Source organism: Harpegnathos saltator, unplaced genomic scaffold (genome assembly GCF_003227715.2).
Source record: "Harpegnathos saltator strain DR-91 unplaced genomic scaffold, Hsal_v8.6 scaffold156, whole genome shotgun sequence".
Taxonomy (NCBI): domain Eukaryota; kingdom Metazoa; phylum Arthropoda; class Insecta; order Hymenoptera; family Formicidae; genus Harpegnathos; species Harpegnathos saltator.
Window position 1 is genome coordinate 562,276 of NW_020229935.1, and position 18,952 is coordinate 581,227.

At 41.9% G+C, this 18,952-nt stretch overlaps 1 protein-coding gene across 6 annotated transcripts in view; it reads right to left on the bottom strand.

Moving 5' to 3' along the window:
- Positions 1–18,952, bottom strand: part of LOC105190366 (Kinesin heavy chain 73) — an 87,833-nt gene that overhangs the window by 56,648 nt on the left and 12,233 nt on the right. For all 6 annotated transcript variants that reach the window (XM_011153089.3, XM_011153090.3, XM_019844715.2 and 3 more), the window contains exon 2: positions 13,902–13,989. In XM_011153089.3, the coding sequence (XP_011151391.2) occupies positions 13,902–13,989 (88 nt within the window). The remainder of the gene's footprint in view (positions 1–13,901; positions 13,990–18,952) is intronic.

The following is an 18,952-nucleotide window of genomic DNA, read 5'->3' on the forward strand; positions in this document are numbered from 1 at the left end:
AGGCCACCTTGCAAGAACTTGACTGGGACGTTTTACGTCATCCGCCGTATTCACCAGATATTGCTCCATCTCATTATCACTTGTTCAGATCGATGGCACAGGGGCTTTCGGACCAGCACACTTCAACAATTATGAAGAAATAGAGAAATGGCTCAATGAATAAATCGTTTCGAAGGACGAGTCGTTTTTCCGTCACAGAATGCAACAACTGCCAGACAGATAGGAAAAAATAATAGCAAGCGATGGCAAATACTTTGATTAGTGTACTTTTTCATGTTTTTTCATGCTAAAGTCTTTTTTTGGAAGAAAAAACGGACCGAATTAATTCACACACCTAATAGTTACAAATACTAAACACTTGTCCCAGCGTGCCGGGTGGGCGTAAGAGTTTCGATGGTTTTCTCAAAGATGTGACTGACCGAATTTTATACGGCAACACTTGCAACACTGTTGGATAATAGAAAAAAATGGCAATTACTCGGTAGAATGAGCAGAGTTTCCAGCGAAATTACTCGGTCCACTTTTCCGTCGCGAGACGTCTACCAAAACTTTCACACTCGCTCAGCTCGTGTAAAAATGAGTCGCTGCCAGGACTTTATCTGGATGATATAATTCTATCAAGATGAAAGCGCAACCATTGCTCGCTTCATCTCATTTCTCTGAAAACGTAACTCGGATTGAAGAATCTCAAGCGTCGTAGAATTACCCCGCCATATTTATTGCGACAGCGATCATGAGGTTGAAATGAAGTTCACTAACGACGTGCTGGGCGTCATTACGAAGAGGTCTTCACGAGGGTGCACAAAACATCGTTATAACGTTATTATGCAGGGATTTGTTTGTGTTAAGGATACAGCTGCGAAACGGGATATCTCGAGTTACACACAAGGAGAGGAGAGGAAGAAGGTGCGCGAAGATGAAGGTGAAGAAGAAAAAGAAGAGAACGACGAGGCGAATGGAAGCGCGCTGGGAATACTCGTGCTGATTTTCCCGCGTTTCAAAAGCGGTCACGCTCGCGTGCGCGTTGTAACATGAAAGTTGCATACGGTTCTTTGCGTATGTCAATAAAATGCCTGCTGGAGGAGAGTAGAAAACGCGACACCGCATTTTGTAGAAAGCAAAGGCGTGTTGAGGCATAAGACAGGTCACCCGACCGCGGCGACGAATCGATCCGGCCGAATTTCGGAGATTCGGGCCCTGTTCCGAATTCGATTTCGGAAACTTTAGTTTCAGTTATAAGGTTGGCAGGTCTTAAACCTAGATACGCAATTCATCAGCTCATCACGCTTGGACGTCACAACCACATAGTATATATATACTACTTCTATTTACAAATTTACTTTTTAAAACCAAATTTGTACATTTCTGTTCACAAATTTCGCTTTAGTTATTAATTCTGCAATGTTTAATAGAAAAATGGAGATTTTTTTATTAATCGTTATCATGATAATCGATCAGCTGATCAATTACGGAACATACCTAATCCTTGAACACTATGATGTTTTTGTTACTAGGGCGGGGAATTTTCACTCATAATTTTTTTTATTAATTTTCATTAATTTTTTTCAGTGTACATGGGCTATATAAATATTTATGAACGAATATTTATTATTATTTATGAATGAATATTTATTTATAAATTCTAGCGAGACAACGCTGTGTAACATATTGCTATCTGGTGGCAACGGTTAAAAAATGTCACTAGGTGGATTTTCACCCTATCCTAGTATTCAAGGGCTAAGTTGGTTTAAGGCCTACCAACCTCATAAGTGAAATTAAAGTTTCCGAAACCGATTTCGGAAGAGGCCTTCGATTTTTGGACGATCGATCACGCGACGAAATGCCAATGCGTCCCGCTTCCACGGGGATGTTCCGTCGGCAGGTTTGCCTCTTCCGTTCTACGAGGAGAGGCAAGAAGGCGCGAAGAGGAGCGCATGCGTGCGCTGCTGTAATCGCTCGTCGCGATTCGCTTTCTCCCGGCGAGCGCGACGAGGGGAGATGAGACGGGAAACAAGGCGACGCGGCTCGCTTTTGTCGCGTATCCGCGGACGACGCGAATTAGCCGCGCCTATTACTCCGCAGCGGCAATTATAGCGGCGTAATCGTATGGGAACGATCGCTCGTGACAGCTTGGAAATTGTCTCAATGGGCTTCGGCATCGCGTGCGTATGTGCGTGCGTGTGCTCGCGATTGCGCGATAATTCCGGCGCACACGATTTCCCGAGAGCGTCCCGGTAATAACACGCGACGCGATCGCCGAATGAATCAATGGCGAATTACCGGCGATCTATCGAACGTCGAGCACAGCCGGTGTGGCCGATTAGGCTCGATCCACACTATCGCTCACGCTCAGGTCGCGCTCCGGTCACGCTTCGATCAAATATTTTTCCATTGTTTATAACGTACGTATTCATATTATCGGTAACGCTCAAGTTTCGGTCCGATCTCGCTCTAGTAAAGATCCTTCGAGAGAATATTTTGCCGGAGCGTGATCGAAGTTGTCCGAAGTCGTACCGATAATGTAAACAGACTTTCGATCAATCCACCGTCAGTTTCGCAGACTCGTAGTCTCGTGACTTTCAAGCAGTATCAAATAATAATAATAATAATAAGAATAAGAAAATATGAATAAAGAAAAATTGTGGTCATTTGAAAAAGGTACGTACATACATATATCGTGTTATAATTAGAAATTAATTATGAACATATATAAGAAAATATGATAAAATATTAATGTTTCTTACAAAAGAGAGCAAATAAGAGCTGACGCCGATGATGTTCAAGGGAAATTAATGTTTAGGTAGAAACTACACTGATCGTCTGGAATAGAACCGAGAGCGGATCGATGAGTGATTCAATACTGTGAACATTTTAGGAATACGATCGGATCGTGAACGAACCGATAGTGTGGATTGAGCCTTATCGGGAAAAAGAGAGGCTGGACAGCACTTGAGAAAAAGGCCAAATATATAGAGTGTACAAAAAAAAGTACCGGGACGGCGAGATATCTTGAAAACTAGGCATTTCAGAAAAAAATGTTTCAGACCAAAGTCATATGGCTTCAAGGGGGACATGACACAACTGTATCATTTTATTGGCGCCACAGATGGCGCCACTTTCGAGATATTCATTGGTCATTACTTTTCTTAAGCGGAAATCCCAATTTTGTTATTGTATCATCTTTTTCGATCAATTAATTTTGACAACTTTCGTCTGAAACATTTCTCTCTAAAATACTTCGTTTTCGAGATATTTCGCCGTCTTGGTACTTTTCATACACCCTGTGTAACAGCTCTGTGTTCGGTGTTGAGTTTCAAACACAATTACGGCGTTGGGTATATTGACTTTCTTGAGCAAAGAAAAGTAACGTGGGCCTTGTTATTGAGCGACATGCAAAGCCGGATTTTGCAGCTCGGTCTCCGGACATTTATGATGAATGAAAGTATGGAGTCGCGATTGACTAAAGAAAAATGACTGCCAGATTGCAAATATCGCGATTGTAAAGAAATTCTCTCCGCTTCTCAAAATAACGTCAAAATTTCGAGTTTCAAAACCCCCAACGTTACATAAAAATAAGCCGAGCGCCTTCCACCAGAGATTTTCACTAAGCTGCTTAACAAATGAATCACAATGAATCAGTCGGCTTCATCAGTCGCACTTCGTCATCTTTATAAGAAGATTCACGAGAATAAAATAGGAGAAAAAAGCGGAGCAACTAAATGTAATTTTTACCAACCGAGTAAAAAATAAAAAGACCTAATCCCTAGCTGGAAATTAGCTAGGTTGGTGACACTGTGCGCGACTCCATCCGATAACTGAACTTGGATGAGATTTATCCAGCCAGGTGACGAAAGGAGAGGGCCAATGGGAGCTAAAAAAGAAAGAAAGAAAGAAAGACCATTCGGAACACCGCACGATCGAACGAGCGGTTTGTCGCGACCATGAGGTTTTGCTCGGACACAGCTTCTTCCGCCATTTTTTTGTTTCGAAAGTTCGGCCCTCAAGCGGGGACAATTAATCCACCGGCTGAATCGATGACAAATTACTGCGCGATGACCTGCCGAACACCGGAGCCTCTGGCCGACTTCATCCGGAAACCGGGCTTGGACACGACTCGAATTTATTCGATCGGATCTAACGAATGCGGGGGAACCCGGAAGAAAAAAGAAATCACTTTGAATTAGGGATGAGCGATATTCGAAAATACATCGATGTTTAAAATATCGATTAATAAAAAAAAATTGAAATGACATTGATTTTCTAAAAAAAAAAAAAAAAAAATCGATTTACCGATTAAATTTACAAAGTAAACACTTAAATTAATTAGCACTAGATTAAACATTGCTAGGAGTGCGTTCGGAAACTCACTCGGATGCTCTTCTCGCTTACATGTTGCATGCGTTCTTAAATTCGCAACAGATGTAGGCGTTATTCAATCCTTATTTTTCACTAAATGTTAAACAAGGATGGAATGATGCTCGTAATATTCTCAATATTACTAGAAATCCTCCTAAAGGATCTTGCATACTAGACGCGACTAGCGACGTGCTATGAGCGATATCTAATGACAGTTCTGATTTAAGAAGAGCTTTTATTTCTTTTTTAAAATAGAAGTCTCATTGGATATCACTTATTGTTTGTCGATATATAACAACGTAAATTATATTACCCAGCGAAAATATAATAAAAATTTACATTGCACTTTAATATAAAGAAATATTCGATTATTTTTTTAAAGTTGCAATTTGTTCTTGAAGCGCTTCTGCTTCTTTTTGCGCACTTTCTAAAATTTGTATACGTTTCATTTCTAACTCCTTTGCTTCTAAATTCTTTTTTCTTTTCAAAGATCTTCCCTGTTCCATATTATTATAATATAAGAAAATTTTAAAAAGAATAAATTCAAAAAAATTCCCTGATTTCTAATAAAATTCCCTGATTTTCCAGGCATAAATAAATTCCCTGAGTTTTCCCTGATTTTCCAGGTTTTTCCAGGCAGTAAACAAAACCTGTTACTATACTTATTGTAGATCCGGATTTAACGTTCATGAATTTCGTTTCTCGTATCTGAAAGACGATATTACAAAAATCTCTCTATTAAAAAAAAAAATAAAAATCGGTTGCCGATGTTGAGAAAAGATCATCAAACATCGATTAATTGAGTGAAAATAAAATTACCTGAAAACATCGATTAATTAAAAATAAACTATCGATTCTTTCGATTAATCGATGAAAATCGCCTATCCCTACTCGGAACATCGCATGGTCGAGCGAGCGGCGGCGGTTTGCCGTGATTGGAGACGCGCAATTTGCGAAATTGCGCGTCGCGAGAGATGCGGTCTCTCTCAGAAATCGCAACGAGTGCGATATATCGCGCCGCGATCTTGCGTCGTAAACGCGATTTTGTATCGCGAATGCGATTTTGAGTCGGGCGCGTTTTCATGACGCTAACTCGACTTTTAATCGTATGTACTTTGCGATCGCATGCGGCTTTTTGCGCTCGCAGGCGCGATTTCGCGATAAAAACCCAACAGTCGTGTCGTGATTCAAAAAGGAAAATCGTAGTAGTCGCGATATGTCTCGCAAATGCGATTTTGAGTCGGGCGCGTTTTCGTATCGTTGACTCGATCTTTAATTATACGTCATTTTCAGCGGCGTGCGACTTTTTGCCGCTGCAGGCGCGATTTTGCGCAACATGCGAGATCTTCAATCGCAGGTACGATTTTGCGCTAAGGGTTCGATCACACTTCGCATCGCGATTCGAAAAAAAATCGCCGCACCTGCGATATAAATGCGATTTTGAGTCGAGCACGATTCGCTGACTCGAACTTTAACCAGTTCATTGGTAATATGGGCGACAAAAAAACGTCACAACTGGTAATAATATACGAGCACCGTGAATAATTCTGCTACTTTTCGACGGATTTGTATCAAACTTGATAGAATCATGTTTTTTTTAGGTCGCTAACATGGCGGCGCTTAAATATTCAATTTTGTTAGTTTTTTAAGAATATTGATTAAGATTGATAATTTCATTTCTTGTGAAATCTTCTTTATAGGTTTATGCTAGCGGTTTGCTAGTGACGAACTCGAGATCGAAATTTCAAACTTCAAAATGGCAGATCCAATATGGCAGCTTCAAGTGACTAATTTTGTTATTGCATTATGGAGGAGATTATATTTGATACGTTCATGTTTTCTGGGTCGCTGATGATGAATTCAGTTGTAATTGCAAAATCTAAAATGGCGGATCCAATATGGCGGTTTCTGGTTACTAACAGTACTCCATTATAGATACTCTTACCTCCATCATTACCGAATGGGATATGTTGAAGGAAACTGCTTCTTTGCCAAAATGCTAAAAATACCGCGTTTGATACGTATTCATAATGAAATATCATAATGAAATTCATAATGAAAGCTAGCCACTTGAAGTCGTCATGTTGAATCCACCATTTGGAATTTTGCATGTTCGATCCTGGATTCGTCACCAGCGATCCAGAAAAACCCTTATAGGTAAGCTTTCATGTAAAATACGAAATTATTCACTCTCACCGGTTTTTACACAGAATGTTGATGTCGGATTCAATAATCCGGTTAACCTAAAATGACGGCTTCTAGTGACTAACGGTATTCCATTATACGTTTACCTTCATTATTGGCGAATGAAAGGAAACGTTGGAGGAAACTTCCTTTGCCGAATGGCTCTCGAGAAAACCTCGATTTGATAGTCGTTATGTGCGACCAAAAAACATACTGAGTTTGATAGGTATCCATAATAAAACATCAAAGTCAGCCACTTGAAACTGCCATTTTGAATTTTGGAATTTCGACCCTAAATTCGTCATGAGCAACTCAAAGAACAAAATCCTTATAGACAATCTTCCATGTGAGATACGAAATTATTCATCCCCACCAGTTTTTACACAAAACGTTGATTTCGGGTCCACCAGTGACCTGGCTAATTACACGTAATGGCGTATGACCTTTCGCCTCAGCAAGCGCGACTCTGCGCTAAAAATCCAATTGCACATCACACTGCGACCGAGGAAGCAAGAAACTCGCGCGATACATCGCAAAATCGCACATCTCTAGTCGTGACTACACCAGGAGTTGCCCCCAAGTGGCTTCCGCTGCTCTTCTCCCTTCGCTACGGGAGTTCCCTCGTCGACGAGCGTATCTGAGCCGGCTGCCGCGAGTAGCGGGGAGTCCCCCGCGGAGCAAGTTCGGCGAACGCTCGGCGAACGGAGGATTACACCGGTGCGGCAGCCGAAGTGCCGTGTCGGCAATCGATAGCCCGCCGCCGACGATCCGGAAACGCCGTGGAAGTGGCCGTTTCTCGTCGTCAACGGCGGTGCCGGGTCTCGAATCTCGACGTTATCGCGTAATTGGCTGCGAAATCGCCGTTCACGAGTACCGGGTGTTGCCTACGCGGATTTTTATCCGTTCATTTTCCAGCGGCTCATCCCCGAAGAACAGCCGAAGAAGAGACTCGCTCGCTCAGAGCGGCCGATGATACACACGAAGGATAGCGGTAGCTTATCGATACACGCGGCCCGTGATTACGACTGTCTGCGTATTGCCCATAAATACCCCGCCGGCGACCTTTCCATCGATCCGGCCTCGACGCGCGTACGATTCGCGTCGTAGACACAGCGCGAATAAAAATTGGCGGAGCGTTCTCCTCCTCCTCCTCCTCGGCGCGCGGAGACGCGACGTATGCCGGACGACATATCGCCGTCGAGCGTTGCAAAAATAGCGTGGCATTTCATCGATCGTGTAACACACTTGTAAAAACGCCTGCGAGTCCGGCCGCGGCGCGCACGCAACGGCTCGCCGGGTTCGATTTCGAGTTTTCGATCCCGCCGCATCGAGAGAAAGCCGTTAAACCGACCGGCCGACGCGCCGGGAGATTGATTCGATCGCGCCGGATGGACGACCTCAAGTCGATCCTCAGAAAATCGAATTTTTTCCCCCGGAAATCGAATTTTCTATCGATTCTTCTCCGCTGGGTTTTCGCATAAAGCGATTCTTCTCGGTGGCGGGATCGAAACTCGATTAGTGGACGGACTTATTCATCACTGTTGTTTCGTTGAATGAAGAATTCAACGTTTGAGAAAGTCGATTTGTACAAAAACCGAACACAAAAGAGTCGATTTGAAAAATCGACTTTTAAGGGAAAGATCGATTTTCCGGAAATCGAATTCGTCCGTCGTTAAAGCACACGTGATTGAGCCTGGTTTGCAATGATGAGCTGCAACAATGATGGGCGATCTTGATTTAATCTTCAGAAAATCGCTTTTTTCAAAGGTCGATTTTTTAAATCGATTCTTTTCTGCTCGATTTTTCTACAAACCGATTCGTTTCGGTGGAGAATTGAATCTCGATCTCTTAACATATTTATTCATCACTATTATTTCATTGAATGAAGAATTCAATCGAGGTCGAGGTTTGAAAGAGTCGATTCGTAGAGAAATCGGACAGGAAAGAGTCGATTTGGAAGATCAATTTTTGAAGGAAAAGACGAGTTTTCTGAAAGTCGAATCGAAATCGCCCATCGCTACTCACGACGACGACGACGACGTGCGCTGATCCGTCGTCGATAGAACCGTCCGGGTGGGAGTGCTCCGGTCGAGTTGCATTGCGTTTCGCGTGGAAGGGGAATCGCAAAATGTCCCTTTCCGAACGTAAATGTAAACTCCGCTTGTGCGGCGTTCTGAAATCAGTTTAGTGGCACCTGCGCTCTGCGTTTACGGGAATGGCGTAGAATCGATTGGATAATTTTGAGGTAAAGCAGCTGTAACGTATATAGACGCTGCAATGCGTGCGATGCTGCAATATTCGTGTTACATGGCGCGTAAACAATTATGTCGTATTATATGACAGGTGACACTAATAGTTGCGATACCGAGGACTACGAGGGTAGTCCCAGAAGTACCTGACCTAACAAAGAAAACACAAAAAATTTGGGAAAAAATATCTTTATTTCTCTACATAGTCTCCTTTTAGCTCAATACACTTTTCCCAGCGATGTTCAATAGCTTCGATACTCTGTTTATAGTGGGAATCGTCGAGCTCCTCAAAATAGCCATCAACCGCAGACTCCACCTCTTCATTGTTGGCAAATCTTTTACCACCAAGCCATTTTTTCAAGTTTGGAAACAGAAAATAATCCGAGGGGGCTAAATCTGGCGAATAGGGTGCGTGAAGAAGCAATTCGAACTTTAACTCATTGATTTTGGCCATCGCGATAACGGATGTGTGAACTGGTGCATTGTCTTGATAAAACAAAATTTTCTTTTTCGCCAAATGCGGTCGTTTTTTCTTGATTTCATCACTCAAACGCTGCAATAAGTTTCGCATAATACTCGCCGTTGATTGTTTTTTCCTTTCTGAAAATAATCAATGAAAATTATCCCACGCGCATCCCAAAAAACTGACGCCATGACCTTGCTTGCAGATGGAACTGTCTTCGCCTTCTTTAGAACAGATTCTCCCCTTTCAGTCCATTGTTTTGAATGTTCCTTCGTCTCAGGTGTGAAGTGATAGACCCATGTTTCATCCATGGTTATGAATCGACGTAAAAACTCGGCTTTATTGCTGCGAAACTTCGCCAAACACTCGATTGAAACATCCTCACGATACTGTTTTTGTTCCAATCGCGGCACCCATCTTGCGCACAGCTTTCTCATGTCCAAATTTTCAGTCAATATGCGATGCACAGCACTTTTTGAAATGCCTAACCATGTCTGCTAACTCGCGCACTTTCAGTCGACGGTCATCCAATACCATTTTGTGGATTTTCTTCATCATTTCTGGCGTGGTCATCTCATTTGGTCGACCACTACGATGTTCGTCTTGGCAGCTCGTACGGCCTCGTTTAAACTCTGCCACCCAATATTTTACTGTTGTAAACGAAGGAGCAGACTCCCCCAGAGTAGAAGCTAGCTCCGCTTTCATATTGGTTGGACTGAGGCCTTTCAAATGAAAGTATTGTATCACATGACGATGACCAATTTTTTCCATGTTTACAAATTCACTGAGACCGTTCACTATTATTGGCTGCCAAACAAATACTAAACAACGTAGCGTCGTCAAACTTCAAACTTAAGCTTTATAAAGTTGGTACTTTCTACCATAGTCATTCTTTTCAAACAACAACCACCATCTATACGTCAGGTCAGGTACTTTTGGGATTACCCTCGTATTAAATAGATTTTATGTCGGTCACGAGTAAACGTGGATTACATTATCTGTATGTGTATGTGTGTGTATGTTGCTAGATTGGTTTTTCGGACTGCGGGGGAAACATAGCTGTGGATACTTTTCCGATTTTCTGGAAGAAATACTTCGCGATTTCTTTTCTATTGTTTCGCTCACAATAAAAGCACGGCAAGAAATCTGATTCAGTTCGCGTGGCTAGAGATCCGATGAAAATGTATGACTTAAAAACGATATCTCCGTTAACGCAATTGGAAATCCTGATCTCTTTAGCGATCTCAGGCCTTTGTTAAGACAAACAACAACTGACTCAACAAAGAATCCCAAGAATTTTTCTCTCCTGCAATCAGATTTTCGTTTGTTTTCCAGATGACAAAAAATCTGTTGCGCGAATAAAGTGATTTTAAACGGAAAAACATATTAATCCGCACAATTAGATAAGCGCCAGACGGAAAGTCAGTGACGAGAAATGATGTTGCGATTGAAAACATTCGTCTGAACATTCAGCCATATTAACATTTTGATCGATGGAAATGCAATACCACGTTTTGGTATTCCTAAAATTGGTTATTCGAAGGTTTTTGGGATCGCTCTATTCAATGATTAACTTCAAAATTATTAATTTAAGGTGGATATATAAGAAGAATATGGTCAAAAATCGGGAACAGGATAAAACCGTAACAAGAACTTTGAAATATTAAATCTTGAGTATTTTAAAGTCATTCTCTTCAATGATGCAGAAGTTGAAAAATAAAAATTCGATAATTATATTATAACACATTATTATAAAATATACTTGTTATTTCATATTGTGTTACACTTTACAGATTTTAAATAATAAGAATTTTCTGTATTTTCATTATTCAACTTTTCTTTTCAGAGCAGAGGTGCAGTTTCATCTCAGTGAGATAAAATTATGATTTTAGTCGTTACATTAGATTCATTATTTTGAATTTAAGAAATTTTGACTTTGATTCTTGAGTAGAGTTTGTATCGAAAATCAATCATGATTAATTCATCAAAAATATCGAACTGAGAAGATCGATTCTGTGAAAATCGATATAGAAAAGATCATTAGATGTCTTTCCAAATCCGCAGATATCTATCTATGGCTGCGTTCCGAAATAGTTTTCAATATGCTGCAAAATAGTAAAACTTTTTTACAAAAATAGTTTTAGGAAATTACTGATTTCTGACTAATTCCGCGCATTATTCCAAGATAGTGCAAATTCGGTAATGGCTATTAACTTATGTTAGAGAGAGAGAGAGAGAGAGAGAGAGAGAGATATAAATAAGTGTAAAAAATGTCACCAGTAAAATACACGATAATTGAACGTCGTGAAAATAAAAATAAAACATATGAAATATTTTCTTCGTCATTTGATGATGAACTTTAAGGATCATCTTCAATCACATTTGCGATACTTTGCGCAGCAAATAAAATTGGTGTTAAGTTGGCCATTATTCCACAAATTTACTTTCAATCTTTACATTCAGATGGGTTATACTCTGTTAATCACTGTACGATACTGCAAATGAGTCCCGTTTTCCGCGCTGCTGACCATTTATTGACGATTTTCAAATGGCGCTTTCAATAGCAGTACCAATACCTTCTTTCGAGACGCGGTCTGTGAATAGCGACTGTACAGCTTTCATACATGACGAATTGAAAATCGATTTTCTGTTAAAAGAGTCGATTTACGTAAAAATCAAATTGACGACAATCAATTTTCGTTGAGAGAAAATCGATTGGAAATCGAACATCCCTAGCTAAGACAACGGAGAACAATGGAGTGGGCATGAACGTCCTACAGTAATCTCTCCGCAGCTGCAATCGAGTTTCCCGGCCCCTATTTTTCCCGGGAAAACTCGGTTACACCATAGAGTTGTATCTTCCGTGTACATGCACGAAACGCAGCCCTTGCATCAACCTGATTCGGCCTCCAACAGCATTATGCCGAAATACAAACAACTCCACGAAGACAACGAGTGATGACGGGCAGACTCCGACGATTCGAATGTTCCACGGCGCCCGAGCATCATATCGAACAGAGACGGCGTTATCGCGTCTCCGACGCGATAACGGCGCACTTCATGTACGCTTTAACAATCAGCAAATGACGCGGACACGCTTCCGTCGTTATCAATCAACGTAACACGTCACTCAATAAGTTCGTAGGATGACATATAAATGGCGCTACTATTGACAAATCCATATGATTTTTAGGAAGTACTAACCTTCAAATGATACGTGTCAAAATTTCATGACAATCGGACGTTTAGTTCACAAGTTACAGTGGTTTTAGTGACGCACGACGTCGACTCGTTTTAGCAAGGCTTCAGTTTCGGCAATCACTTCTTCATTGGAGCCAAATCTCTTTCCCTGGAGCTTTCCCTGCCGATTTGACTCTGGAGTGTAGTGATGGATCCATGTTTCATCCGTTGTCACATACCGCATCAAAAAATCCTTTTTATTGCGCTGAAACAGCTCCAAACAGCCCGCTGAATCGTCGACGCGTTGCTAAAACGAGTCGACGTCGTGCGTCACTAAAACCACTGTAACTTGTGAACTAAAAACGTCCGATTGTCATGAAATTTTAACACGTATCATTTGAAAGTTAGTACTTCCTAAAAATCATATGGATTTGTCAATAGTAGCGCCATTTATATGTCATCCTACGAACTTATTGAGTGACGTGTTAGATCAGACTCGGCGGTCCTTGGCGAGTTTCTTCAAAGCGCCGCGTGAGGTAGGACGCACCACGTGTTTAAAGGCGAATTTACACCTTAGCAGAAAAGCAGAAAGCAGAAAGGCAGCATCCAGTCAGAAGTCGCGCTGATAGCGGATAGTCTGTCTCTCTCTCTTGCGAAAGTTATTCTCTGTCACTCTCTTAGCTTCTGCTGTTCTGCTTTTCTGCCAAGGTATGAATTCGTTCTAAGGGCGGATTCACACCTGGGCAGAAAGCAGAAAAGCAGCAGCCAATCACAAATGGCGCTGATAATCTGTCTCTCTCTTGCGAGAGTTTCTCTCTCTGTCACTCTTTTGGCTGCAGCCTTTCTGCTTTTCTGCCCAGGTCGTCCAGGTTCCGCCCTTAGGGCGCATTCACACCTGGGTAGAAAAGCAGAAAGGCAGCAGCCAATCACAAATGACGCTGGTAGTCTGTCCTTCTCTTCTCTTTTCTCTCTCTCTCTCTCTCTCTCTCTCTCTCTTTTCTCTCTCTCTCTCTCTCTCTCTCTCTCAAGAGAGGGAGACAGACTATCAGCGCGACTTCTGACTGGATGCTGCCTTTCTGTTTTCTGTTTTTCTGTCAGAGTATGAACCCGCCTTAACTCTTTTTGGAGCATAGTGGAATAAAAAAAGTGTCCCGCTGTTTTAGCATTTTAGCATAATGGGGAATGTTTTCCAGCCTACTTTGGAATATTAAGGTAACTCGAAGCACAGTGGTACAATTCATCGTTTATAAGTAAGATGAATCCGCTTTGTTATATATTTTTTTAATAAAATTTCTATGTAACCAGAATCTCTTTTTCTTAAAGTCCTCTGCCCTAAAGAGTCAAACGCACATTCTCGGTGGAGGTCGCCGCGCGCGAAGAGCAAAGTCCATCCGAGCGACTTGTTATCGCATCTGCGAGCTTCCGTGGAAGAACGAACGAGAAAGACAGCAGGTCCGAAATTCACTCACCGATCGATCTTGTCCATCGTGGTGGGATGCTGCAAGATGGTCTGCTGCTCTGTCATCTCGACGACGCATTGCGTACCGAGTTCCAACTCTGTAAATGCGAAAGAAAAAAAATTACTCGGGATTCAGTTTTATTGTCGAGATCGGAATATGGACTTGTGTGGAGCACTTTATTCCCCGTCCGATCGCAGCCTCGGAACTTGCGCTCATCGCTGTCTTCGATTTATTTATTTTTAAGTAAACAAGCGATTTTGATCAATTATTTATCGATTTCCTTTTCCTTATTTTCTTTATCTCCTTTTTAAAGCCAGGTGTTTAGTTTCGCTTATTTTATTTTCTCTTTCCTTCGGGCCGTATTAGGGGAGTGCCAAAATGGACAACGAGCTCGAGAAATGTTAATAAAGTAGGGGGGATCGCCCAGATGTTACATCAAAAAAACATTAACACGATTTATCATTCTTGTACGCCTTGTCCGCATAGATCTCGCGTAAATGTAAGACGTCGCTCCGTTTCGCTGTACTGGGGGGAAAACTTAGCCGCGTACATATAGAAATGTTCCGCCGAATTTTTCGTATATTTTCAAGCCTCTAAGTTCAGCTGTAAAAATAGATACCAGACATAGAAATTTTCTTGGAAAGTTTTCGCATACTTCTCAGCCTGTGAATTCAGTTGTAAAGGTGTGGTAATGTCTCTTTGGAAATTTTCCTGAGAGAAGCGACCCGTCCCCTCTTCCCCCCTCCCTTCCACACACAATAGCCCCTCAACATTCAGTATAAGATTGCTAATATTTTCCAATCGTACGAATTCTTCTCTAGACATTAACACAAAACTGCCACCGTGACAAATGTGCTGCGTCGACTAATCGGTAAATAATAAATCAATATTGCGTACGATGAAAAAACCTTAACGACTCGCGCAAAAAGTTAAGGTCACCGGTCACCGTGGGTCTTTTATATCGGGCGAATCTCTTTGCACCAGCTGGCAAGTCGAGACGTCAACTTGGAAGTTTGCTGATACCCTTTTTATGAGCCGTTTTCGTCAGCCATTGAGCACCGCTCCGATCCACTTTCGTACTTTGCATTTCTGTCGCGAGCAACTTCGCAGCGGGGAAAGGTCAATATCCCGTGGGTGAAGTTTCCAAGCGGTGACGGGAGCAAACGCGAGATCGGTCGACGTTAAAATCAGTCGACATGAAAATTAATATCGAGTATCGTCAACGAGCTCGCGCCCGATCAAAGTTTCATTAAGCGCGGCGACGCAACGGAAGATCGAGACTTATCGCTTTTAATTATCCGCCTCGGCGGAACGTGTCGGCGCATAATAACGAGCGCGAACAGCGCGGCGAGGAGCGACGGAGGACGCGGCGACGATCGCTTCCACGTATACCGCGACTGCACCAATAAAAGTTAAAGTTACTTAAAGCCACGCGACTTTTCTTGTCATCGCGAAGGAACCGCAATAACGGCTCACGTTCCTTCCCCATCCCCCCTCTCTCACTCTTTTTCCTTCACGAAGGCTCCGCCGTCATTTCGCTTCCTCGGATTCGGAGATACTCTAAATGCGACGCGAACGATGCTGGCCGAGCCGCGGAAACCTATGGACTAAAGAATAGAGGGACGAAGTCTGAAAGTACTATTTGGGCAAGAGGGGTGGAAACTCAGGCATGTGGGGGAACTGCTTTCCGCCATATTAGATTCTCCCAGCTTACACATAGACACATCCCGAGTAGAAAAATTAATAGGGTCCTCTGGTAAGGACCTGATTATTTTTCCTTAACATTAATTGCGTCCTAGTAGGGATAGAAAGACAAGGGTCCTACAAGATGTGTAATAAAATGGTTTAACGGGTCCTTATAAGGCATATTATGAGGGCCTTATAAAGCAATATCAGCGGAGCCTTATAAAGCAATATTAATAGGACTTTATAAAAAAATATTTTTATTATTGCTTGAGTAAAAATATTTGTTCCTCTCATTCCAAGAAATTTAGACTATAATTTCTTTATTTCTTCATAACCTTGTTAGTATACAACAAGAATTTTTTTATTTTAAAAATATAGCATATTTTACAATAAAATATAGCATTCTTTACACATAAAAATCCTGCTACTGTTTTTATTAAAGTTTGTTGTATCTCAAAACGAAGGCAATACTAGAAAAATTCTTGGAAGAAACTAATGAATATGGCAACTAATAAAACTAATAAAATTTGCTTTTAATTGCGGTATAATTAAAAAAGAATCAGATAAAACGTACCTACTACTACTACTAAAACAATACTAAACTATGACAATTTTATTACACGCTTCAGATCTTACTAATTTTCTATAATAAAATTTGATTTTGTATATCTAAAGCATTCGCTTAAAAGATCTTTTTAAGGTCCACGTCAGTTTTCTATGTTAAAGTGTTATTTCGTAAAATCTAAGGCATCTCTAAAAAATCCTTCTAAAACCCTTCTGAGCTTTCTCTATCAAAGTATTATTTATTAGATATAAGGCACCCCTAAAAAATCCTTCTCAGCTTTTCCTATCAAAGCCTTATTTCGTAAAATCTAAGACATCCCTAAAAGGTCTTTCTAAGATTCTCATAAGTTTTCCCTATCAAAGCCTTATTTATTAAATCTAAGACATCCCTAATAAATCCTTCTAAGGCCCTCATCAATCTTTTTTATCAAAGCTTTATTTCGTAAAATCTAAGGTATTCCTAAAAGATCTATCTCGAGGCTTAATAAGGCATCCCTTTTTAAGGCATCCTACTTTCAGCTTTATTTTCATGAGGATGTCCCTAACAATTTTTTGCTCGGGATGTCTGTGAAATATTGTGACTAAGAGATTAGGTGCATATAAAAAAGTCGTCTTAATCGTCTTATCCTCAGATACTTCCTGGCCAATAAAACGATCCGTACATCTAAAAATGAACTTATAGGGCAATTATGAATATAAGATCCTACTATAAACACCGGTTTAAATTCTATTTCAAGGCTACGGTCTACTTGACGCTACAAATGCATTGAAGCGTTAAGTGAACCCCAATAGGAGAAACAAATATGGCGGCTCTCCCCCGCCGCGGACGTGTTACCTCGCTGTAGCTTATGCTCCGTCCCCTTATTCTTTAGTCCACGCGGAAATCCCGAAGCCTTCCCTCGCGAGTATCGCAGGGTAAACACCACACCCGCCGTCAGCTTGTCCCGAGCAGACAGGTGCTAAACTGTTGCAGCTCGTAAACGGAGACATGCGGCCGAGAGTGGAGGAACACCTACGGAGTCCGGCGGAGTTCTCGGAAAAGAGCGGACGAGCGAGTCGATATTTCCATTCCATTTTACGCAGCGCTCGGTCTACCGTCTGCCCGAGTGCTAAATAAAAAAGAGTGTGAGAGAGAGAGAGAAGTACGGCCGGCTGAGAGCTGCTCGAATCGTCCCAACCGCGTGGAATTCCGCGCGCGTACGCTCGATAATAGCTAATTACGATAATGGAGATGCACTCTTTGCCCTCCACCTGATTGTCCAGCCCGAACGCGGCGCGATTGGTCCGACCGATCTCTAATCCTCGCGCTCTGCCGCGCACGATCGTCCCGTGCGTCACGCGTCTACACGTCTACACGCAGGAGAGAACGAGCCGTGCGCACGCGAGGAACGCGTGTCGGCCGGACGGAAAATGAAAGCGCTCCGTGCTCCGTCGGAGTTCGACTTTGCTCGCTACGGGTTATTTCTCATCGAAATGCCTCGAACGGGGTCACTTTGCGCTAGAGACCGTTTCTCTCTCTCTCTCTCTCTCTCTCTCTCTCTCTCTCTCTCTCTCTCTCTCTCTCTGCCCCTTCCTCGCTCTAGTCGTGCACTTTCTCTGGTGAATTTCTTGCGAGCGCCGTTTCGTCCGCTCCGTCGTGTCGTTATTCGCCTCGTCGACGAGACGAGCGATCTCCGTCGCGACACCGTCGAGATATTAAAAGGGCCCGGAGGGCTTCCGCAGAGTTACACTGACGCGATCCTCTCCGTTGTTCTCTCTCATCCTCTCTTCGGTGAAAAGCGTAGGCACTGCATTTCATCTGGCACTCGACGAGTTCCTCCTCCGGCAGAACGATACTTCAGACCGGCCGTTGTTCCTGCGCATCCTGCGCCGGATATCGGGCGCGTAATCGCACAATACAGAGACATCCAACGTCCGATTCTTACGAGAGAAACGTGCAGTTTCCCCAGCCGTTTTCCACTCGCTTTGGTGTACGATTAGGAATGCTTGATTTCGAAGCGATTTTTCAGAAAATCGATTGTTGGCAATTCGACTTTTACGTAATCGACTCTTTTAATCCTTTGAGGCATAGTGGTAAGTATACTTACCACCTATTTATTCTCACATTTTCATGAAATATTTCATATTTGAGGGATTCTTGCGTCGGGTTTTTTTGCGTTTTTTAGCTCCTTATATGATAATGGGAACATATATGAAAGGTTGAAAAGTGTTTTGCATAAGTTGTCCATTTATTATAAATAAACAAAGTGTGAAAAATATACATTTTTACAGAAAAAAAATCATTTTCCACGAACTATGAGTGAATTTTTTGCTCAAAATCGAAATTTGGGGTTTTTTTGGGTTGCTAATTACGAATCTGAGATCCAAATTCCAAAATTAATTTTCCAAGATTGCGGATTCAAGATTATAGAATTTTTATTAAATCAGCTAAAATTGTACTCTGGTTAGTTTGGGCGACGCACCTGGGCAAAAAAGCAGAAAGCAGAAGAGCAGAAACCAAGAGAGTGACAGAGAGAAGAACTCTCGCAAGAGAGAGACAGACTATCAGCGCGAGTTCCAATTGACTGCTGCCTTTCTGCTTTCTGCTTTTCTGCCCAGGTGTGAATGCCTTTAGTCGTTCAAAAATGGTCACCAAGACGGAGAACACATTTGCAATATTGTGCAGTGATTAACAGAGTAGTATAACCTATCTGAATGTAAAGATTGAAAGTAAATTTGGAATAATAGCCAACTTAATGCCAGTTTTACTTGGTGCATAAAGTACCGCAAATTTGATTGAAGATGATCTTTCAGAAAATTTATTATCAGAC